The sequence below is a fragment of the Myzus persicae genome, unplaced genomic scaffold (genome assembly GCF_001856785.1).
Source record: "Myzus persicae strain clone G006 unplaced genomic scaffold, MPER_G0061.0, whole genome shotgun sequence".
Taxonomy (NCBI): domain Eukaryota; kingdom Metazoa; phylum Arthropoda; class Insecta; order Hemiptera; family Aphididae; genus Myzus; species Myzus persicae.
This window is the reverse complement of record NW_019104056.1, coordinates 598,809-625,199: the sequence shown is the minus strand read 5'-3', so window position 1 is coordinate 625,199 and position 26,391 is coordinate 598,809. Positions and strand designations below refer to the sequence as shown.

Here is a 26,391-nt window from a genome sequence, read left to right as displayed (position 1 = left end):
AATATATTTTAGAAAATTGACACCTTAGATGTATACTTAAGGTTGACCATCATCTGGTGTGGGATACACACAATATGATGAACTACATATTGAAATATAATATCAATATTGTGTATTAGTCTAGAAATTTCCTTACAAATTTGTTGGTCCAACCTGGTGCAAAATTATCTCATGAATCATGTCAATGATATTATGATGCATGCAAATACAGATTCAAATATTCTTATGTATTTTTTTTCTCAACATTAATTTAAAATTTTAAAAGAATCTGAAATTAATTTTAAAAAAAAATATAATGTAGAATTAAAGCAGTAGACTGCACAAATTGGAAAAAAATTATACAGCGGTAACAAATTCCTCTTAAATTATATTTTCTGTTTCTCTAATGGCTTCTAAGAGAATTTGTTGGTATAGTATTAAAGTCAAGAGCAAGGATCATAATATTTCTGTGATTTCAATGAGGGAGTGAAATAGTTAGTAGGTTGATTCTGCTAATCAGATGATTTGAATTTTAAGAGCGGAGTTTAAAGTATCGGTTGAGTATAAATATATATATTTAATTGCAGTTCACCAACGTTGGATACCTATAAGTACAGATTGACTTTAGAAGTATAGCAACAGTTACTACACCTAGATACCTAAGATGAATGGTTTCTTTAGTCTCCAGCAATGAGTTTTAAGTATAATCCTGGTTCATACATCAAAGAATTGAAAAAACTAACTTTTTTTTTCATTTGTTTTGGCATTTTTTGAGTGCATATGAATACATTTTTAGATTTTACTTAATTGGTAATTCAAAACATTTTGTACTGACCATTTACCTTTTGCCGATCATACTATTTATGATATTAATACATTGGTAACGACTTTATCTATTTACAGTTAAACAGCTGTTGTATGTGTACAGGATTCAAACCAGCAACAGCTAATTGATCAGTTGGTATATTTTATTAAGTTCATAATTTTGTTAGTATAAGAATTGTTAAAATACATTTTTGTTCATTTCTTAAGGACATTATTGCGGTAAATATGTAGTTTTATAGATCTTTTTTTATTAGTTTTAAATGCAGGTCCCACATATATCCCATAAACTTCTCATTTAAAATTTGATTTTAATACAACAAAGTACTTAAAAAAATATGGCTGTTGCCAATGACCTAATACAATCATCAATATGATCGGTTGCTTCAAGTACAACCAAATAAATAGTTGTACATAAGTGTACTATGATCTATCTATTTAAGCAATTAATTATTCTTGAAGTTATTATGCACCTAAGTGAAAATGATCCATATATCTACTACATTTATACTCTAGATTTTATCTATGATTTAAAGTACAATATAAATAACTAACAATCAATATTACCCCCAATAAATTTAAATTTAAAAAACATTTATTACTAGTTTATTATAGTGATTGATGAGTTACCAAAATTCAAAAATAAAGTTCTAAAATTAAGGTTGTAATAGTAAAGGGCAATTTTTTTTAATAATAATGGTGGGCCAAATGGGTCTCAGTCCACTTTAGCTCTACCTATAGGTAGCTCTACTGCGTATAATATATTGTTCCGAATATGAGAAGAAATAGCGCTTCTGGGACACCAGTTAGGAATTTAATTTAAGATTTCTGAGCCTACCCTGGTAACAAAAAATTAATTTTCTAAAAGTTGAAAAATAGAAAAAAGATGGTGGACAAATTTTATGTAATTTAGTTGAAGTCCGGAGTAATATTGGTGAAACCAGGAAGTATAACAAATATTGATAGCACATCATATAGACTAAAGACTACCAAGTTTAACAAGAATTGTTACTCTTTTCATAAGTCACAAAATCATACACTACTATGTAACATCAACATTTAGTTCAAAACAACTCTTAAACAATTAACTGGTTAATCATTATCCAATATACTTAGGTCCCTTACAAAATTAGTTTTAAATAAGTTGTATACAGTTATTTCAAACTAAGTACCAGTTATATTAACAATTAGGTTGTGTAAGAACCAAGGACAATATTTTGTCCGTAAGAAAAAATACTTATACTCCATTCCATGAGAGAATTGGATCATCCACCGACCAAAACCAGTCATCGGCTCCTTATAACCCATACTGTGCCGTATAATGATGGTTATGTAGAGAGGATTTGACGGTCTTGGCGATCTTTGGATATGTGAGAAAAGATTCCTGTTCTATCATGGAACAAAGTATAGACAATTTAACTACCGTACATTATAAGGTATATTATGATATGAATTTGAAGTGTTTAACACTGATAAAAAGGAATTTAATGTAACATTTATTACTATCTTTGTCTATTTCATATAGATACCCTACATATCATATAGTAAAGTATTTATAATTAAACAGTTTAAATTAAGAAAATATAACTAACTATAATAAGTAACAAGTTACAACTAATAATTGATGCACCTTTTACATTAAACTTGTATACAATGTATAATGCATACCATGATAAATTATTGTCTTATCCTAAAATTTAAAATATCATTAATAGTGTACCTACCTAAATTACCTACATTTTCTGATATAAACCATACCATATTAATATATTATGGGTGAGAAATTCATTGAATGAGGATTTTGTTAGTGACAACATTTTTTTAAATGTTTTGCTTTCCTCTAAATATTAACTTATTAAATAACATATTTTTAATGAAATAGGTATATTTTAGAAATTAAAAAGAAAATAAAGATATTTAATACAGCTAATGCAAGCAGTATAAAAATGTATTTAATATTTAAATGTAATAATTATACATTTTTGTATGTTTACGGCCAAGGAAATACACTAGGTTGTTATTGATAAACAACGCTTAAATGCAATATTATTTTATCAATAAGATACCTACACGTCAACCATAAATCTAAAAAAATGAAAGCCGAGTAATTATGGGTACTCATAGGTAAAATAGTGTACAACAGTTTGTTAGTAAAAAGGTTTCCTATTTATTGTAGGAATTTGTATACACTAAATTATATTACATTAAATGTGTATCGATAGTTCCAGTAAAAGTTAAACACATTATAGAACATAATATTACATAATATTGTCCTTTAAAAAATATATATTTTACACAATTAGGTAAATAGGTAGTGGTTAGATGAGTGCCTGATACACTCGGTAATATATGATACTGTAGTTCAGTTTTCTTTAGTTCAAAATCTTTTTCAGAACTATTTAAAATAATTATTAGGTATTATTTTTTATTTATACACATAGGTGATTAGAAATAATGTTAAAATAATTTACCTAACTATCAATTTTAGCATTTTGTTGAATAATTAATGTACCTACTTAACATAAGCTATGTTAATGTTAAATATTTTATATTTATCAAGTACCAAATATTTTATTCTGTAACTTAAATAATCATGTAGGTTACCTACTTTTTTATTTTAACACTATCAAAATATTCACATTCAGTCTACACTATTTGATAAGACAAATGTATTACTTAACTATGTTCCTATTGACAGTGCCGGTGCTAGGAGGCCCTGGACAAGGTTTAGCCATTAGGTACCCTAGAGAAGGGTAAAATTCTAGATTTTTTTAAATCAGGATTTAAAAAAAAATATTTTTTTTTTTTTTGGAATTTTTAACATTGCAAATAATAATATTAGGGTATTCTTATCCTTTTTTTTTATTACAATGTGTTATCACAAAATTATTTACAAATAATAAAATAATAGCTAATTAGGTACATACAACAACAATATTATATAATTGAGGTAAGAACATATTATGAATTTTAGTTACCTAATCAAATAAATATTTTAAGAATATCGCTCTTGTCCCTTCTATAATACTGCCATACAGAAGTACAGAAATAAACAGAAAGCCTTTTCAAATAAAGAACAGAGAAAACAATAACTAAAGAGATAATAAATATTTATTGTAGGGATCCTATCTGACAGGTATCGTCAAACTATTACTCTTTCGTTGTATTGATGACGATTTACTTTGTAGTTAAAATTAAGCTAAATTTTTTTGGCTAGTTTTAAATATTGTTTTCCAAATAACTAGTGATAGGAATAATATTAATATAATACATATTGTGTGATGTGTAGTATAGAATAATACATTTATAGATTTATAATTTGTTAATGTAATTGTTTAAAATCTCGTTGGGTCTTATTGTATTAAGATGATACTTAAAAATTGCGAGGTCCTGGACAAATTGTCCCATTTGTCCACCCCAGCAGCGGCATTGCTTATTGATAGCTAATTTAAAAATCATATTATTGAACAAAATGAACTTGATTAAAAACAAATATATGTATACATGTACTTAATATATACTTATATTGCCTTCTAAAATGAAGTACTTAGGTACCTAAATAATTAGTAGGTAAAAACATGCCTACTAGAACATAAAATGATAGTTATATTAATACCGAGGTTAATACTTATGTAAAAAAATACAATGATATTTTTGATAACATACACTTTAGTTGCTTTATTCCTATTAATCTTTCAACTTAATAATCATTACATTTTTTTGACAAAAATCAAGTAAGAGTTAGATTCTAACTCTAGAAAAAACTACCAAGGTAGAATGAAATAAAACTAGTTATTTATTATGGTTATTAATAGAAAGAAATATGTATACCTACATGCTTTTACTTTAGCCTTTACAACTTTTTTTGTTGAATTACCTACATTTTTTTAAAACCAATTTCGGATATTACTACTATGTATCTTTGCATACCTATTATATGAACTATAATATTATGATAGGTAGAGGTTAATATTAATATTTATGTTCATTGTATAATGTTTTTAATAATTTGTTCTTATTATATCCGTATAGGCTATTACCAAGGCCTAACTTATATAGGTACATAGTTAATTAAGTTTAGGTATACCTAAATCATTTTTTTTTTAACCAAAGAGTTAAGGATCTATCTAATTTTGTGATTCCGAAAAAGTAGATGTACAAAATTGCTGATGATGATATTAGATACAAATAATTAAAAATAAAATATCAGTTAAAGATATTGAAATTGATTTCATCATTGTAGTTTAATAAGATAAAAAGGAAGACATAATTGGGTCATATTATAGCTTTGGATATTTCGAGGGATATTTATTAAATAATAATGCAAAAATTCTTTAAGGTATTTATATAGGTATAAGAGTCCTAACCTAAATATTTTAATTTGACTTCAAAACCGACTTTATTAAGAGTTGTATAGATAATTCAATTGTTTATATGTCATACAGGACGCATACTATTAGTATTGATGTATTACCTAGGTAGCTATAATAGCTTAACTTATAGATTTCAGTGAAAAGAATAGGCATAAGTAAGAAGCCATACTCAAATAAGTTTAGGTATTTAAGATTACAGTTACCCAAGTAATTATTTAAAGTTTATAATATTATAATTAAAAATATAGGTATCTATTAGGTATACCTACCTTTAACACTAAAACAACCATAAACCTAATCAATATTATTGATATCAATAAATATAAAAACAGATTTGATATTTTCAATATTATTGATGTACCTAGGTACAGACATCCAATACAATCAATACACGGTCAAAAATATTTTAGTCAAAAGGCACTTATCATGAGCATCCAATAAAAAATTTTTTTTCCTATCGGTGCTATACAACTGAGTAATGACCAACAATGATTTAATAGGTAATATTACAGACTTTCGCGAGTCGTACATAGATTGGTTTTAACTCCTCAGTTTTAAACTTTTTTTATAGAAATTGTGGCACAAGTGGGTTTTTATTGAACGTTCTCAATAGTAATACCTAAATAGGAATAAATATCATATATTTTGTAGGTAGAATTTTATAAAATGGTAAAATGACCTACTCATCAAAGACATACAAATTTTAAACCTACCTAGATGACTAGGACATGAGTTTAGGTACATGAGAGGCATACCGACAGACACATCTAAGAGGCGGTGTTGACCTATGTGTCTATCAGCGGGTCGGCTTAGAATAGGGATAATGAATGGCTTGCTTCATAGCTGCCAAGGGGGTAAACGGTTGGTACTTACCGAGCAACAGGAGTTTGAGCTCTCGCCGGGCGTCCCTCTTGTCACGCCGCAGCTGTCGTTCGATCTCCTGGTTGATGCGCTTCTGTTCCTTGGCCTCCTCAGATAGGCAACACGCCATTTCAGCGATGACAGTAGCAGCACCTTGCGGCCCGGTCCACCACGACGACGGAGGACAGTGGGCTGCCGCAGCGCGTCCGTTATTACCTGCTGCGCTGTCCACCCGCCGTACTCACCACCACCACCACCACCAACGCGGCCAGCAGCAGCAGACACCTCGTGCCACTCCACAGTGACCCGCAACGCGCCGTGCCTCACCAAAAACGCACAGTGCGTGTGGGTGGGTGTGTGCGTCGTCGTCGTCGTCAAACACAACGACTCTGGCCGTCCGTCACCCTCCTAGGACGGCGGCGACAACCGGCGGCACGCCATCGTCCGTGTACACATATCTGGTGGTGCCGGTGCTGCCGGCGTGGTGGCGCTGATCCCGGGTGGGTAGTCGTCGGGCCAGTGGCTGTCCGTGGGTATCCGGCGACGAGAGAGATCGGTCGCACGAAAAAACAAACGCGGCTCGCACACGCACACACACACGGGCACACACACACACACTCGCACACAAAATCGCTATCCGTCGATGGGCGACGGCCGCACACACGAGTGGAAAAACGACACGAGCGCGCGCGCACACACTTACCGCGGGAGGGCTGCTAAACGAGAGCAAAAAAAAAAAAAATGCCAAGGCGATTTTTCGCGCGTTCGATTCACCACAAAAATATAATACTATTATCTACATCACTCGTCCACACATAATATACGTGTGCGAGTGTTATATTATTATAATATTATACGACGACGTGTATAATACGTGAGTGTGTACGAGTATGTGTGTGTGAGTGTGTGTGGCCGTGTGGGTACGGCGATATCTCGCACTCGGCTGGGGCGGTCGTCTCGCCGGCGCGCGGCTGGGTGTGGTGACGGCGGCGGCAGCAGTGTGCGCGCGCTAGAGCGAGAGTGAGAGAGCGGGTGAGCGAGTGATGACGTTGCGGCGGTGGTGAGGCGAATATATTATACGTCTGAGTGTGTGTGTGTGTGTGTGTGTGTGAAAATGTGTGTGTACACGATCCGGCGGCCCGTGTGCAGCAGCTGATGTGAAACGGTCGACCGGAAATTTTAATCTACACCACCGCCGTGCACGAGCGGCAGCAACAACAACAACAACAGCAACTACTACCACACTCGTACCGAGCGCACGGGGGGCTACTGAACGCCACCACCGTACCGGTATGCCGAACGATGTTGTACGTTAACGTTTCGACGACGCGAACCGTACACTGGTGACGGAAAAACGGCGACGCGAACGGCCGTTGTGCACTGTGTGCAGTACAAGTACTCGCACCGAGTACCTCGACCGACGACGACGACACTATACCAGCACTCCGTCCGTCGACCGTTGTCGCTGTTGTGACTTGTGTGTGTGGCGTGTGTTGTTGTGTTTTTTTCGCTCTTTTTCTCTTTTTTACGCGCACGCACGCACGCACACACACACACACGAGCACGCACGCGATGGCCCGCTGCTGCTGCTGCTTGGTGCCGGTGCCGGTGCTGCTTGGCGCTAGTGCCGGTCGTCGGCGCGGCCCCTTTATTATCCTGTTAGACTTAATTCAATTTTAAAGAAGCCAATCATTTCTGACAAGAGCGCCGCACTGCATTTCGTAGTTTCGTAATTCGTTATTAACGAGATTATAGATGCGCGCACACTCCCGCGAGTACACGCCATACAGGCTGCATTACAGACGCCCATTTCTGTACTTTACAGCGGTGGCGACATCTGTTGGTCAAAAATATAACGGGCCGGTTTGATTTTTTTCGTTTCCGGGGGACGAAATTCGGCGACCAAACGGTCTCCCCCCCTCTCCAACCCGACGGTAATCAAAAACCAACGACGGCGGCGACGCAGGATGGACCCGAAAAGCGCGAAACCTCCGTGACGCGATGTTTAGTTGTTTGGTGCTGGGTGTTGGGTGGGTGGCTGGATGGGCGGAGAGGAAGAGGCTATGCGGACCGCCACATCACGCGGCGGTCGATACCCGAAAATTCCACGAGTGCCACGCCGTGTCGCGTCGGCGTCGTCAGTCGTCACCGACCGTCGAGCGGCAGTTGCATCGATTTTCGTCCCGCCGCCCCACCTCCCTCCTGGCCGCTGTAACCGGGCAACAGACCGAGCTTGAACAGCGATTCCTCTGTCCGCCGCACAGACACCGCGACACTACCGGGGGAGGGAGAGGGCGGGATTTTCGGTCGTTCACGACGGTCACACTGTTACACCGCCGCGGTAGCTGCAGCAGCTGCTGCTCGCGAGTCGCGACGCGCCGGACAGGACGTCGGCGCATTCGCGCGCCCAACGAACGGCGGCAACGTTTCGCCCGGTCGCGGCGCGCTCTGGCCAAAGCTCCGTCGGCGGGAAATTCAAACGACCCGAAATACGCATCTTCCGCGATTGACGTTATAACGGCAGTGTCGGATTCGACTGACTCAATACTTAAATTTTAAATTATGCAGATTTAGAAGTACTTGCCACCACCCCAAAATATATGCTCCAATATACATTATTTACTTTTTACAAAGGTATAGGTATGATGTAAATATAATGTGACTGAAAGAGATCAGGACGTGGTCGGATCCAAGCATTAGAGTTCGGCGTTACTGCCAACACCCGTTTGAAAAATTGACTCAACTTTTCGGCCTGTCACTGAGCTACAGTGTTATATAACACTGTTTTTTTATAATTAACTCATAGGCCGGTATCGACACATCGATGATGGCATTGGTGTAATAAGGAATTGGTTCTGGGGAGGGGACATACGTTTTTACAATTGTAATTGTCACATCCCATCATGTCAAATTGTGTAACTGTTACATGCTTTTACATGATTCTTATGTAAATTTAACAAACTATCATAACTTTGTAGGTACAGGTAAATAAATACACGATCAATATGACCTATATAACTATATATGTATATATAAAAAAAATAACGTGCTTATAGAAATAATTGTTTTGCCAGATTGAATAAGTCCAGAGCGATCAGTTCTGCCTGTATAATTTTTTTAATATCCCTTAAAATGTACCTATATTATCATTTGGTATTCCAAATTTATACTAGAATTTATGATAAAATTATAAATAAAAAATGTAGTGCATTTTTTTAGGTCATTATTCAAGATTATTAATCGTGGCATTTTATTTAGGGCATCAAAATCGCAGGCCTTATTATTGTGTAATTTACAAAAATAATAATTATCAACAATATTAATACCGCGTTGCATAAAAAATTGATTAAATTTAATGGTCCACTAATAAGTAATGGACCAATCATGGACCACTGTATCTTATTTAAGGGGCCATTAGTTCACTATTGATTCATTAAATGTTTAGTCTTAGTGCAGCCCGACATAACAGTTTCAATTTAGTCTGTGCTCATATTAAGAAAGTATAAGTTCTGGGTGATTAAAAATGATATCAGAAGTCATAAGTTGTGAATTTTTATCAGTTGTTCTTTTAACTGTGTTACTGGTTTATTTTAAAATCTTGAAATATTTTATAGCCAAGTGTTCATGAGAATTTAATCACAGTTACCTATTTAAAAAAAATTACGCCACCTGGATAATGGTCGTAGTAATTTGGTTATTCACTCATTACTTGTACTTTCAAACGCGTCCGACTGTACACATAACAACTACACTACCTACTTCATTTTCATAACAAACGGGTATAATGCTGCGTATAAAAGCCGAGTGCTGTCTTTTGTTTGTTTGGAGAAAAAATAAATAAACCATTTAGCATACGTGAACAACATTACAATATTATTGTAATATAATCACGCATAAAGTCGTTTCAAAATTGTACGGATATACCTAAATGTGAAAAATATATTATTTACTTTAACGACTCAATGAAATAGAATATTGTGTAAGCTCAAAGCTGTATAGGTACCTACCTCATAACGTATGCAAGTATTTTTACTGGGATGGATTAGTGATTACCACGATTATAATTTTAAAACAATTATAATATTCTAAAAAGAAACCATATAGGTATTAGGTACCTAGGTAGTAGGTATATTATATAAAACTCGTGCGCGGGATTAGAAATAGAATACTTAGAAAAAAAAGGTGACCATCTATATTCAAATTTATTGTAGAAACATGAATGGTATTAATGATTTAATTATTACCACGGTTCCTGCAGTGGCAGCTACAGAGTGACATATATATGAGAGGGGTAGTACTGCTCATCCCCTCTCTTCCGATTGGTTTTTTTTTTCAGTGATATTTTCATAACATTTTTCATTGAAAATTGGTTGTTATTGGCGTTTTCAAACTGTGTGACATAGGTAATATTATACATTTTATTTCTATTTTATTACAATATAGGGATATTGTAGTATGTATATACTGTGTAGTCTGTATACTTAGTTTATTATTTATTCCATGATAACATATGAAGGGTACAGGAGAAAAGGGTAGTTGTCCATTTTTACTGATTTTGATTGTATGATTTGATTTGATAGCACATTAGCTAAGTTTAAGATTAATATGGTATTGGTTTGTTAAGCTCCGTCACGGCGAGTGAAAACTTTAGAGCCCCGCCACTCAGGTTTGTTATAGCCCCGTCATCCATATAATAATAAATACATCGTATGAATATAAAATAATGAGTTCATTTATTGATATTATAATGTTTATAATAAGAAGGAAAATACGTGCTATTACTTTTAGGTACCCGATAATCAATATTATAACAAACCGATACACCGATATTGACATCATTTTTTTAGACTCATACGTGGCGGAATTTATTTGGCAATCAAAACTAAACAATAATGGTGATTCTTTGACACTATCTTAAAAGATATAGTAGAATTTTGGGAGTCACAGAAACCATAACTTTTAACGTTATAAACATTTTTATACATTTTTAAATTCATCATTGTTTTAAAAGTATGATTATTTCATTTTTCAATTTTAGTTTTTTTAATATTATATCAATATACCTATCATCGAATTGTTAGATTAATATCAATAAATAAACTCATTATTTTATATTTATATAATGTGTTTATTGTTATATGGATGGAAGGGCTATAACAAACCAGTACCATAATTATATTGAGTGTTGAAATCGACTCTGTGAAAAATCATTCAATCCGTCATTACTAAAGAAAAATTAAGTATACTATAGACTATAGTGAAGAAAGATTGTAGTTCAAGCGGTTATGGGGAAAACAGGTTGAAGTCCAGAATATCTATTTATTTAAAAATAAAAATAAAAAAGATTGCAATCCTCATGAAGTCTATACTTTTTGTTTCGATATGTTTCTTTTTTTCATAATAATCATTCAAATTTTTAATTTATTCTAATTCACTACTTTTCGAAGTTAATACATTTTACTAAAATAATAATTCATTAAGCGTCTTTTTTGTTCAATTGTTAGATGTGTAGAAACCTATAAACTTTGTTTTGCTCTCCTGAAAAATTTACAGAAATGGACTACTACCGTACTACTTTACATGTGTTTAAGGTTATGACAGTTTGTTTCATTTTTTAATATATTATATATATAATTATATACTATTAACATGACCATCGCGCTTGTTGTAATATTAAATTAAGTATTAAAATAAAGTTTTTTTAAATACAAATCCGTTTAAATCGTATTTGTATCAGTCAGATATTACAGACAAAAACAATTTTTTTTTCAAATGTTCCATTGACAATTCAATTATAATTATGTTAGTTAAAGAAATATCTATTTTTACCTTTGACCTCACCACACAAATTGTGTTAGTTGTAATCTTTTAAAGCTTTCGAATTGTCAGGCTTCATCAAGAGGATTTCTGAAAAATTAAAACTATTAAATTCCTTAAGGTCACTGTTTGGCGTCCTGGTGACTCAAGTGCTGTAGCACAACTAGCCCAGGCATTTTGTTGGGGAGGAGATAAAGTTCCTCCATAAATTTTCTTAAAAAGTAACCCGATGGGGCTCTTCTCCCCATCCTTATGATATTATAAAAAATAAAAATAAATGTGTTCTTTTTACTTAAGTATAGTTTTAATTTTATTATTACTAACGAAACGGTTCACGACTTGTTTTAAGTCTAAGTTAAGTCATTTAAAGTCAGATGTATTATAATTTACCAAGTTTGTGAAAAGGTAAATAAGTACATAATGTACTCTAGCTAATACAAAATATGGACTATATCTAATTAGAATATAAAAAACGTGAAAATAATAAATAAATACACATTAAAAAATACTTTATTAAACATATAAAGATTACAACATGTCTTATGTCTTATGCACTTATGAATATTTATATCCATTGCGCTACGATATCGTTAGCATTGGTGTTGACTGTTGAATATGTGACGTACAACATATTTTGTGTGAGCAATAATATGTTAAATGCTTTATATTTTCATTTTAAATTGGCATAATATGAGTTTGATTGTTAGAAGATTCATTTATCTTGAGAGGGTTGTGTGTTGTGTGTAGTCTTGTGGCGCTAAGTCTCCCCCTTCCCCAGCCCTTCCTTAGTTGCATAGGGTGTGCTAGGTGTGCCGTGGCACATCCAGTGGCCCGTATGTATTTGGACGACTTTTATTCATTCTAGAACTTCGTTTAATTTTCTAGCTACAAAATAAATAGTATGAATGATAACCCACGAGTATGAAGTATAAACAAGCTTAGATAACCAGTTAAATAAAACAACCACTCTTAGTGATACAACTCATCACTGCAGTTCAATGTTCAAGTTCGATCGTGATAGTGATAATAATAATTTTTATTCCAATGCGTGTATTTCTACTGTTACTTATAAAAATGTTTCCATACATTTCTATTACTAAAAATGTTACTGAAGTGAAGCATCTTTTGCCAAAATCGCTGTTCACCCCTATGCCCACCAGAGATCTAATTTATTGGACTAATAAAATGCTTAATGAATTTTTCATCTTAAATTTTGTTCGAAGATAGTATTCCGAAATAAAAGACATTGGGTATTGTACCAGGGATTTGATTATTTTTGCCCGTCGGTAAACTCTTCCGATTGTATAGTAAACTCTTACCGATTTTTAAAGCTACTGAACTCTCCCAAATGGTAAGCACTAAACACTTCCGGGTCAACATTATGAAGATTACCTGAATATAAATTATTATTCACCATAATTTATATAGCATTTGACTTTTTTAAAATTTGTACGTACATACTATTTAATAATATATAATGATGCAGTAATATTAAAACGTACAAAGAAGTTATTACAGACTTGGAAGAGCTTACATAATATTCGGGATAGTCGAATTGCACTTGAATTGAAAAAAGGTAATGGTCGAACTGCACTCGTTCAAAAAAAAAAAATTAAAATGAAAAACCCGTTAAAAATATTGTGAATCGAAAAGAACGCTACGGTGTACTTATTTAATAGCATTATATATTAGTTCGTGCCATTTAGATAACGCATATAAGATTAATACTTTTATTGTATACCGTATGGCGTGTACTATGTGTCTATATAGACCTATGCAAAATATAATTATTACACACTTTTACGTCGCTGTGTAAATATGAACAGTTTAAAAAATATTAAAAGTGAACGAGGCCGTGACTTAATCGTGTATCAAAATTATACATTTTAGAAAGAAAAATATGTAAATGATGGTGTTAAATGGCGAGGTACCTATGGTGGTTGTCTTTCAAAACTATATCTAGATGAATTTTCTAAAGTAATTTTTCGGTCTGAATTGATACATATTCATGAAGAACCACTTAAGTTACCTCGGAGAATGATTTCAAATTCAGCAAAGAAAAAAGCCCTTCAATTTCAAGCCCAATTCATGATAATTTTATTAAAATATTTTTTTGAGCCCAGTGCAGTTCGACCACTACCTGTTTTTTACCCGAGTGCATTTCGACCATTACCTTTTTTAAACCCAAGTGCATTTCGACTAAAATAAGTGCAATTCGACCATACGACCAAACCCATAATATACTCTTCGGGTAGTCGGTAGGTACTGGAGTAGACCTGTGAGAGTTTACAGGCCATTACAATCGGCAGAGCTTACAGTCGCCCTTATTTTTTACAAAAGAAACAAATAATGGAATATTGCAGTGGTTCTCAACTTTTTTATATTCACGTATCACCTACACAATTTAAAATGTTCATGTAGGTACCTCTTACTTGATAACCTATTTTTTTGCTCATCAATTATGTGTACGTTATTTTACATGTATGGAATTTTATTTTATATTATAACTACTAAGTGATGACAAAATATAGGCAATAAATACCCCCACAAAAAAAATTAAATTTAGTTCTCAATTATTTTTTATATGGGTAATAAATAATATCAAATAATCTTATGTATGTTTAATATGAATAATTCATCCATTGACTATTTTTTTTTTTTTTAAAGGGAGATTTTCTTTGTGCTTGCCACCCATAAGCTTTCTACGTATCACTACACTTACCATAGGTTGAGAAAATCTGGAATATTGCATATTTAGGCACGCATAGTAAAAATTACCAGTTTATACTTCCATTAGGTCTAAAGCATGAATTTAGAAGGCCTTTACAGAATTAATAACAAACACGTTTGTGATTTTCCTGCAACGAAGTTATGATGATAATAATAAAAAAATACCTAACAGAACCTGCCTATTGGCAAAACTAATTAATGATTACTAGGGCGCGGATTTCAATTCAAAATGCAATTTTTTCCTAAATCCTTACGCAATGCTCAGTTTGGCAAAAAATGCGTTTAAGTGGTGTAGATTCATGTAATTCAATTTTTATTTTGCATTTTTTTTTGCATTTTTTGTCGTTTTAACTTCTTTAATGCATTTTTGGTCATTTTCGCTACTTTTAAGGTTATTATTTTCATATTTTCGAAAAATGTAGCATTTTTGGAGAGAAATAAAAAAATTTAAAGTATTCAATATTTTTCTTTCACTAAATTATTGAAAACTACACTTTATCGTCTGTTTCATATATGAATTGTGGTAAATGATAATATTCGATGACGATAACAATAAAACGGACTACGTGTGTATAGTGTACATAGCGGGACTAGCCACACTATTAATAGTCCCGTCAGTGGACAGAATTTCCGTTTTTCAACGAAATATAGTTTTATACCTACATATCGTTCTAACCAGCTATTTCTATTATTGCTATCTTCTAAATATTCTATTTTTTTATGTCATTAATTAAATTTTAATAAAATAAAAAAAATGTTGTGCATTTTTTTACATCATTTTTCACATTTTTAGTACATTTTTTTACGTCATTAATTGAATTTTTTAGGTCATAATTGCATTTTTTCTAATGCATTTTTAGGTTTTTTTTTGGGCATTAAAATCCGCGCCCTAATGATTACCTTAAGACAATGGGTCACATATAGCAAAGAACTTTTATAATTGAGCTGTATGGTAGTGATAAAAAAAATTCAACTGTACATTCTAGTAGTATTATGATTCAATACCCCTGTGCTCAGTAAAAATAGGCCTAATGAAATGAGTTTTATAAAATATTTTTCCAGACATACGATTCTTAATGTTATGTTATGTTTACTATTTTATAACTTTATACACGCCCCCTATTATACTCATTAGAATTGTTAACAATTTAAAATTATCATACATTTGTATGAATAATTCGCAGATGATTATACAAATTAAATATATATAACCAAAGATCCGATTATAAAAGGCTTATCATTTTGAATTAAGTACGCAGTTATTGTATCAGAATCATGATTTTGTGGTTTTAAAAAAAAATGTCTCGAATTCACTGTAATATCGTATTTATTGTATAATATTGTTAAAATAAAAATATTATATTCAAAGAATAATTTATTGTCATAACTCATAATAAGGCATTTACTATTAGTATTATACTATTGTTGAGTAAATTATTATTGGTTGATTTGACAGATGAGTATGAACATATTTTACTATTTTAATTGGAAACTGAACTAATTTGAATAATTATTACCTACAACTTAAAAATGAATGTTCCGATCTATGATTGGAGTATTAGTAACTAATACTAATTAGTAAACAAATTACCGAATAAATAATAATAACAATAATTTATTGTTAGTTGGTAAGTTGTAGGTATAAGGAAATAATTAATAGATTATAATATCTAAGTAAAAATACGCATACTTTTGATGTGTTTAATTAAATAAAAGTTTCTATTTGAAAATACATTTGATATAATCACTTACCTACCTATTAACGTTAAGTGGAAAATTATTTTATTGCACTTGAACATTATTAAATTGTATAAACCGACAAAAATAATAAAAAGGAGGACCCGCATCCTTTTACGATTTAGTTTTGATCCATTGCACATTATAATATAACAAAATAACTTACTGCTATTAAAGTTGAACATGGACATAATATTATTATTATTCATCTGCATATCTATATTATTAAATTATTCAAATAGATATTGGATTTTTAAAACCTGTAGTTTATATCAGAGTAGACTCTTTAAGTTTATATCACGTTATCTATCAATTAATAGAAACCTTGATAGTTTAATTTAAATTCGACACAAAAGAATAAATTGTTATCGGCATGGTGAAATTTGAATTTTATTAACTAAAGGGAGGGGGGGGGAGGAGGAGGGAGGAGTCATATATTATGATGGAATCCATTCTGAAATTACGGCTTATACTTTATATATTGTATTTGATAATTTGATGCATTGAAATAATGAAGTGAATATGTAACATTAGAGTTGATTCGAGGTAAAATGTTTTTATATTCTGTTCATAAAATAAAACTGATGTAACGCAAGCACCTAACAATCATTTTACTGTACTTAATATTTTTAAATGGTATAAACCAAACTCTTTGACTTCTTCGAAGAATGGTTATGAGTTATGACTTATGGTTAATATTACGTCTTAATGTTTATGGAAACAACAAGTTTAAACTTCAAATAACTCGATTTTCAATAAAATAATATGCCGAACTTATATTGTAATGGTTTATATTATATTCTAATAATTAAATTACATATAGTTATACCTACATCAAATGACACTTAAACGTAAAATTTTGTGTGAGGTAGACCAATAGTCCTACATAATTTCGGTAATTTCGGGCAATCATACATGACACTTTATTATTAAGTGAATTAAAGGTTGAAGATATTTTAGCAAAACGTTTGCCGTCACATGATGACTTAAGTTTTGTAATCTATAATTTTATTTTATTTTTAAATTAGATACTTACTTAATAATAATTATCTACTCAGATGTTTTATGTTAAATAATATACAATGAAAAATATTTAAACACATTCCACTGAATTAAGCAAAACAATTTATCGTAATATACCTAAGTACCTAACTATACCAAGGTAATGAATGAGAGTCTGTTTAGCATCTGATTTGAAAAAAAAATTTATTTTTTTAAAATTTATATAATGTTATCAATGATTTATTATACATTCAATAGACCGAAGAGTTATAACAGGTAAGTCATAAAATGAATGCATTTTATACAAAATAGGTTACCTACTAGATTCGATTATAGTATTTCATTGAAATCGAAGTATCTATATTTGATTTGCTGCCCTACAATGAAATCATGTCATTATTTATTACTAGGGCAGAGGACTTGTAGCTCTAAAAAATCACCAAATGTATACTGAAATGTACAAAATATGCATTAAAAATATGAATTTTAAAATTATTATGCATATTATAATGCATTAAAAATATGCATTAAAAATAAGATTATTTGTATGAATATATTTTATTTAAATTTTGATGTCTGCGACCGACGTTCCCGTGTTTCGTATTGATAATATCTTATGGTGAAAAATATCGGTACACAAATAAAATTAATAACCGGAAAATAAATCCTATCCTCAAGAAGTGTCTTTAGGAAAAACATGCGAGTGGGAACAGTCAACAACCATATTAATGTGATCAAATTTTAAATAATTTTAAATTCAACATTATTTTGGTTGTATATCAAATATTTAAATTAAATAAAAACTTTAAAAATATTGATAAAATGATAAATTATTGAAAATATGCATCTTAACGTATAGAATCGAAGAAATATGCGCTAAAACCAAAAAAAAAACTCGAAATATGCATTTATACGCAAAATAAAATTTCAAAACTAGTTTTGTTTCAGCATGTAATGTATTTGTTTCTTACTCTGCTATTTTTGTGATCGTGCAAAACAAATATGCAAATGCTAAAAGTTCTCTGCCCTACTTTTTACTGTATTAATACAGGTCAAGCATCATGTAGCAAGTATTTTAGTAATTATATTAGGTATTTATGAATATTCGAGTGTTCTAATATTTTAGGGAGCAAAAAACTATGTTTTTATTGTTTAATTGTTTTAATGTACTTTGATCTGTTTGTCAATGAGAAACAGAGTATTGATGAAGAATGCAGATTATATAACAATCTTAATACATCTATATGTATAATATACAATGACATTATAAGATAAAGATATATTTCTATGTAAATTGTGTTGCCTATGTTTTATTTTTTTTAAAGAATTAAATAAATATTTTTAATTCTATTTAGTTGTAAAATAAACTTATAAATACAGAAATTGGTTATAGTCAATTGTGACATACAATTCCACATTGGATTCTTAATTTTAACCAGCGTGATATTACATAGTTATCGAATAGTAAATAACATTACACGACGTATTAGATTAACAAAATGCATGACTAAGAGGTACCTATATGTTCGACGAGTCACTCGATAGCCGAAGTGACGCCTCTGCGTAATGCGTAAGTCTAAATAATTTAACGTTTCTACCGTTATAAGCCAACGAATTATGTTGTAAATTTCATAACAATCGACTCCTACTGTCGGGTGACGACTGATAAAGAGTTGTGCACTGGTCCACATATTACTTTCTTATTATCGTATGACAAGTATGACGCACAATTTCGTTTCAAATGCCATGACTGATAATAGATGATGATAAGTAACGTTGATTCCATTACTAAATAAACACATTACCTATATTGTTAATAATTTATAAGAAAAAAAATGTGTAGTTACCTACTAGGCAGGTGATAGATTTTTAATCAATACCCAGCAAAACATTTACACCTTACAAAAAGTTGCGTTAAGACAGCTACTGTGATTAATAATTGTATGTCGATCCCATAGAATAGATGCATATTCCAAAATAGAGGGCCACAGTATAAAGACTTCATCAGCGTAACTACTTTATACCAACACTTTAAATATACGAGAATCTTTAGTGATTTACGACAATACGATACTTTATGTGTATAAATTGAATGTTAATTTTTCATCAAAAACTATACCTAAGTCACCGGTCATGTTTCCTGCTCCTTTACACTTAAATTCACTGATATACATATACCTAAATCAAAGACATTCAGATGACGAGATCTGTAGAACGACATAATAGAGCGGCATTTTTTTATATCGGTAACAACTCCATGTTCCCATGGTCGGAGCTCATAGAACTGTTGCGCTAAGACTTAAGATCATTATCATTGAATCGTTTACAATGATCATCAAATAGCGAATCGGCTTTCAAAAAAAGCTTCATTTCGTCATCGGCGAATAACAGAAATGTTCTTTTTCTCACAACATATTTTATGCTGTTAATAAATAATGAAAAACAGTATGGAAGAGAGACGGGCCCCCTTGCAGTGGAACCATAGAAGTGATGTTAGGGCACAGGATTATAGTATTCCACGAACTTTTACAAATCGCTTTCTATTCGATAACATACGAACCAAACCCAGGTAATAACGACTTACCAGACGCCAGCGTGTTCAAGGGCGTTTAGTAAAATTTTATAGCAGTGGCATCATTTTGCTGGGGAGGCAAGGTGGGCATTTTCTCTTGTCTGATTTTGAAAGCAGTTCGATGGGCCGGTACCCGTTTGTTTGTTGGCCAGTCTTATATTTTATCAGCCTAAAAATATGCCTATTTTTATAATATTTTGGGAAAAATTATGTACCTTCTAAGATATTATTGTCCCGCAATGATAAATTGGTAAATACTAATGTTAATAGTTGAAGTATATTCATATTTAGGCGTATGTGGAGATGTGCATGAAAGTTGGTAATTGGTATGTATGCGTGTATTTTATGAAGGAAAAGGAACAAAATATATAAATATGTTCATACGAGGCGATTTTTTTAAAGTTACCTATTTGGGCTGGTCAAAACTTTTGCTCTTCCCCTCTCTATTAAAAACTGAAATGATCATAGGCCGTCTGCCTTATGGTTCACCTTATCAAAGGCTTTCCAGAAGTCTAAATAAACTACAACTACCTACTTGGGAATGGTCTGAAAATTCGTGCATTACATATTTTAGTGAATACCTTATTGCATGTCAATTAGCTGAACGCCCATAGGATGTTATTAACAAACCACGGTTGAGTGAAACGCAATAATATTGACTATATTATATAATTCAATATCGTTGCAATATAATTATCCAGACCCATTTATAGCTTGTTCTTTTATAAATTTTTTGTCAATACACATTTACAGCACAAACGGTGACGGATGCCCCGTCAATACATAACGCATATTGTATAATATAATATATTATACATCTATCACGTGTCGCTACACAGGGTCTGTTTACCAGGTTCTATTTCCAGCTAAATAAGCCAATTATTTAGCACAAAAGTCATATTTACACGAAACATTTTTAAACTTTTAAGGTAATTAAATTGTCTTTGACACAAATATTATGATTATTATATTTTCATTGACAATGTAATTACCATCAAACTGTATTAAAATAATAATAATACAGTGATAACCCCAAGCTTAAAACTTTAATTTAGTGTAATATTATATTGTGTTGTTGAAGTATCTAACACACATGGACCATAGGTTGCGCACATGACGGTATAATTATTGCTATTATTATAATTGTCGAAACTATTGTTTAACGCACCACCTATATGGCTATATTATGTACTAATGAACTGTTTATGTGTGGAGTGTAGGCTCCGTCTACATTATTGATATATATATATATATATATATGTTTATACATGTGTATATCTTAAAAGCAGGTATTCTAATTAAAATTTAAATAAAAAGTACGTAAACATGAATGTAATCATGATGGAATCACATAATATACACTTATAATAAACAACTACTAACGAATGGCATTGTTATTGTAGTCGATTTCTACACTGTAGTTGTTTTCACTAACGAGATATTATCTAATATTATATATTGTTATGGACGATTATATAAATATGAACATATTACCCGATACCGATTTTGTTTTTAAATCAGTTCATACGTTTTTTTTTTTAAAGTCTTTGTGTTTATAATTTTAAGGAATATTTGTAATTTACAATATAACTCATTTGACAATATTACCTATTATAATAAAGTATATTAATTTATATTTTGATTTAAGATTATTTCATCTTATGTGCCAGTATTTATAATAAATTATTAATTGCTTTTGTTTTTTAAGGTGTATAGACAAATTAACGATCAATCGTTCTACGGTAATTCAATTAATCTAAAATAAAAATATTTTGATTTCTTATAATAACACTAACCAATTAGTTAATGTGGATATTTTATTACTTATTTGAATGACATACAATTTTTTAGTAAAACATAATAACTAATCATTTAAATGACAACATTTATAATCAAGTTATATGCTATGTTAAAATGCTTTCAAATATAATTGGATGTTAAAAATATTAAATTTATTTACCTAAATTTGAATTAATTCTAGGCTTATCCAAACAAATAAGTTTCGGATTATTTTTGATACTTAACAAAGTTGTTCTTTTGTTAAATTTACTGAGTGCAATTAAAACTAGAATATTTATTAAATAATTCGGTTTCACTTATCGTTAAATACGAGTAAGTTAGACGATTTTATTTTATTTTAAAATTAATTGAAATAATAAAAATATTTATTTAACTTTGTTACCGACACACAATGTCTTATAATTATCTGAACAAAAAAGAATTAATTTTAAATTAAGTTACTAACATATTTTCATATCAAGTTATATTGCATTTCTTAATTCATACATATAAATAACTTTTATTTTCGAAAAATAGAAAAGTTAATATGATTAATTTATTATAGTTTAAGTAAATTTTTTTATCATAACTTATTATTATATTTATGTCTATAGATCCTCTATAGCTGTTTTGTTTTAACGCTGTGTACCTATAATGTGCATTGTATATTTTAGATACCTAGGTTTTTTTTCATAAGTTTTAAATTTCGAATTATAATACTTTGAATATTTAGAATAATTCTATTTCATTTCATTTAAAAATAAAATAAGAACCTATTATTTTGGCTAGCTTATTAAAACCCTTATTGCATTATAAGCATTTCTGAGGGTACTCTGTAAATATATTAGTACCGGGTCAAGAACATGATAAATAAACACGAAACCTTCTAGGTGCATTTCATAGGATTTAAATAATTCTTAAGTAAGTCTAAAGCTAGTTGTAGTAACAAGCCTGTTATATGGTTAATTTGTTTAAAATATTAAAATTTGTATGGCCGAAAAAATGTATTAAATTAGTAGTGGCCCACTATAGGTATCTATATTATATAAATATAATATATTATATTATGAATTGTAGTTAATTACTAATGTGTACATATGTTAAAGATTTTTTTGTAAACTAATAATATCAATTAACTAGTTTAATTTTAGATTCTGAGTAAATTGAGGGTGGTACGAGTTGTATAATGCACATGTATTTTTATACTTTTTTATCTTGGATGTGTCACAACCGTTTTGTGAAACATTCTAAGCACTTTATATGATACTTACCTACCTAATTATCAATTTTAATCGATAGGAAAGTGGAAACAGTGATTTTTATTCTACTGACTACCTTACACGATAAAGTTTATAAATATTAAATTCCTAAAATTGCATATTATACCTAGCACTTAAGTACGAATATAAGGCTAATGTCCGTTTTAATACTACAGAATACGAACATGTCCAAACTTAAAATTTGTAAATTAATCACCCCGAAGTTTATTTTTACTATTACAAATTTAGTGCAAATAAAAAAATGTGAATTAACTAATACTTATATTATGAATTAATAAAACTTATGTATGGAGATAAATGTTCTTTTTAACAGTAGGTATTTAGAAATTTAGAATAAAGTTGTTAATACATACCATGTAATATCATATTATGGTATAACATAAAATATATTTGTATAATATGTATTTATGGTGAAAAAGTTCCTAAAGTAATTATTTCCACATTTATGATCGTTAGTTAAGTAAATTATTGTAGTGAACTATTTAATTTTGTTTACAAACGCATTATTTTTAATAGAAAGAATAATATTACTATAAAATCATAAAAATACAGGAATGAGCATTTTTGTAATTTATAAGTTCATAAATTCAAATAAATACTAAATAGTTTTGGGGGGCTTAGCCTCTTAACAAACATTTCAAGCCCCTCAATATGTTTAGAAATTATTAAAAAAAAAAAGAAAACATTAAGAGTTTAATGGTTGTTCGAAATAACTTTGAGATGTGTTTCAATTAATTTAACTATAATGTTAGTAATTTTACTCCTTAATAGTGCTTAAAAAATAGCTTATTGAGTTGATGTTTTTTTTTAATCTGGAAAATATTATTCATCAGCCCGTTTATTTATTGATTTTTTAAATCATCCAAACAGCAGACCATTATTAACACAATTATGTAAAATTATTTATTTTGAATGTACCCAATAAAATAAAAATTCATTTTAAATTAAATTATTAGGTCATCAACAAAATATACTTAAAAATTTAAAACTGTACTTATGTGCTTAGGAATATTTTAAAATACCTACACTATAAACACGCTCTGCTATTATTCTAGTCCAATTAGGTAACTACTACACATAGGTAACCTACTACATATTTCTGAGCCATTGTATTATATACTATTCCCGACCGAATAGTAAAATACTAAAATAGAGAATAATACAAACAAATGTTAAAAGTTAACAATACAGATATTGTACATCATAGATAAAAATAATATTATAAGTTATATTAAATATATAGATTATGTTCTAAATATAAAATATATGGAACAACAATATTTTTAAACAATAATAATATGGCGTTAATATTACATTTTTTATTTATTCATATAGGTAAAATAATAATTAAACACGTACAGTTATAATAAAAGATGTAGTTTTGAGTTTTATGTTTTTGATTATAGGTATTATTATTTTGTTATACTCACCTTGACAGTTATTATACATAAGAGAGGAAAGTGAACAACTTCAAAGGATACCTCGTAAATCTAGGTATATTCATTTTTTTCAAACAAATAACAGATAATATAGGTATACTTAAACGTTTTTAATCCGAATAATAAATAGATTATATAGCATTGGTAAAATTTAAAACATATAATGTGTATGTACAATTAAATATGGTTTAAATTTTATCGCAAGAATATTTTATATTTTTGAAGTTTAGTATTTTGCCGAAGTTCATCCAATTGAAGATTCTTCATTCTGTGATTAGGTAATATTTTTTTTAAATACAAATCATATCATCATATTCACTTATTATTCAATAGTTATAAACAGATTGTGTAATATGAATTTCAAATTAAAAAAAATAATTTTAAATTTAAATTAACATTCAGAAAAGCTGGTAAGTGGGCAACACTGTTGTAAATTGATGTCTTGAGAGTCACTGTAATAATGGATGTGTTAAATTTGAGTTAAATTATATATTATTATTGTACTCGAAAAACGATTCTGAGCGAAGACGGTCTGTCAGCTTATAATATTACAAAGTAGGTATATTTTATGACGTATGACTTTAATTAAGTTTATGCCTGCAATCCGGACTGCTTACATTTTAATTTTCAGCATATTTGAACATTTTCAGAAATTTCTTTAGGCTAAGATTCATCTACTAGAGTAGACCTAATTAAATAATAATATGTACATTTACAATACTATACTATGGTATTTATATTTACATAATGTGTTTAAGAAGATTAAAAATATTTTATTAGTTATTATTTAATTATGTTTGTACCTAAATAATTATTTCATATTGTATTACGAATTTAAGAATGATATATTCATCTGTATTTGAGGTTTTCGTTCCTTTTTGTTCATTTAAACAGCGGTATCGGATTCTCTGTTATTATATTGTTACAGCTGCCACAATTCAGAATTTAATCAAAGTTTATTTAATTAATTATTAATTCCGACAGTACGAATGTTTTGGTATAGTAAAAATATGACAATATTTTGCTTTTCGACTTAACCACGCCGATTATTTCTAAAAAATATATAATTTAGTAATGTCTATTTGTTACTGAAAAATAATAAAGTAGTATGTACGAGGTATCTATACATATATATATATATATTACATTTCAACTTGGCCACATGCCCCCGTACATAACGGGATTTGTCTATGACATATATTCAAATATTTGTAGTTGGTAGCAGATATGGGTTAGAGATTCTATGATGGTCAGTCACTGGCTATATGATCGAGTGGCAATAATTTACACGTACACGTCCTGTCATCTGATACAGGATCGTGGGAATTTCGATTTTGATCTTCGGGTTACTCGATCTACAGTTACTGCACGGTATGAGATGTATCTTCAAATATATAAATAGGTATTGAAGTCTATCCGAAAGAAATAAATTACAATTCTGTTTGGAGTCTTAGAAAAATCGGTGCCTATACTATGTCTAATATAATATTATTATTGTACGTATATTAATACAGTAATAGCAAAAATGTGCATACATTTTTTTCTACGGCGGACGACTAAAGTGTATGAAGTTTACCAAATGTACAATACGATACGTACACATCTTCTTCGTGGCAATTTAAAAACTGCTAATTACAAAAAACGTTTGTTAAAAAATATTCATATTTTTATACTATTATCAATCTATTTTATATTTTAATTGTTTTCATATTAATAAATTAAAATCTTATGTAATGTTGAATTAAATACCACCAAGTTCAGATGAGGACTTTATTATATTAAGCATTATGTATCACGAACTGTACAAAATAAAATGTTTGCCTAAGATAGCTTACTTATATGATTTTCGCAATGTATTTTGTACGTTATTTTTATAAAATAAATATTTGATAACATTTAATTGATTAAATTTAATGTGACTGTTTGCTAATAATTTAAATTAGGTAAATACTAAAGTATATACTGTTACATTGAGTTAATACAATAAATGGCAAAATGAT

At 30.2% G+C, this 26,391-nt stretch overlaps 1 protein-coding gene across 5 annotated transcripts in view; it reads right to left on the bottom strand.

The window, feature by feature from the left end:
- Positions 1-7,803, bottom strand: part of LOC111038130 (guanine nucleotide-binding protein G(q) subunit alpha) — a 28,282-nt gene extending 20,479 nt beyond the window's left edge. Inside the window, exon 1 of one of the 5 annotated variants that reach the window (XM_022321079.1) lies at positions 6,048-7,803. In XM_022321079.1, the coding sequence (XP_022176771.1) occupies positions 6,048-6,165 (118 nt within the window). In that variant the 5' untranslated portion in view covers positions 6,166-7,803. The remainder of the gene's footprint in view (positions 1-6,047) is intronic. The other 4 variants (XM_022321078.1, XM_022321077.1, XM_022321080.1 and 1 more) reach the window with 4 other exon arrangements.
- Positions 7,804-26,391: the final 18,588 nt, after the last annotated feature.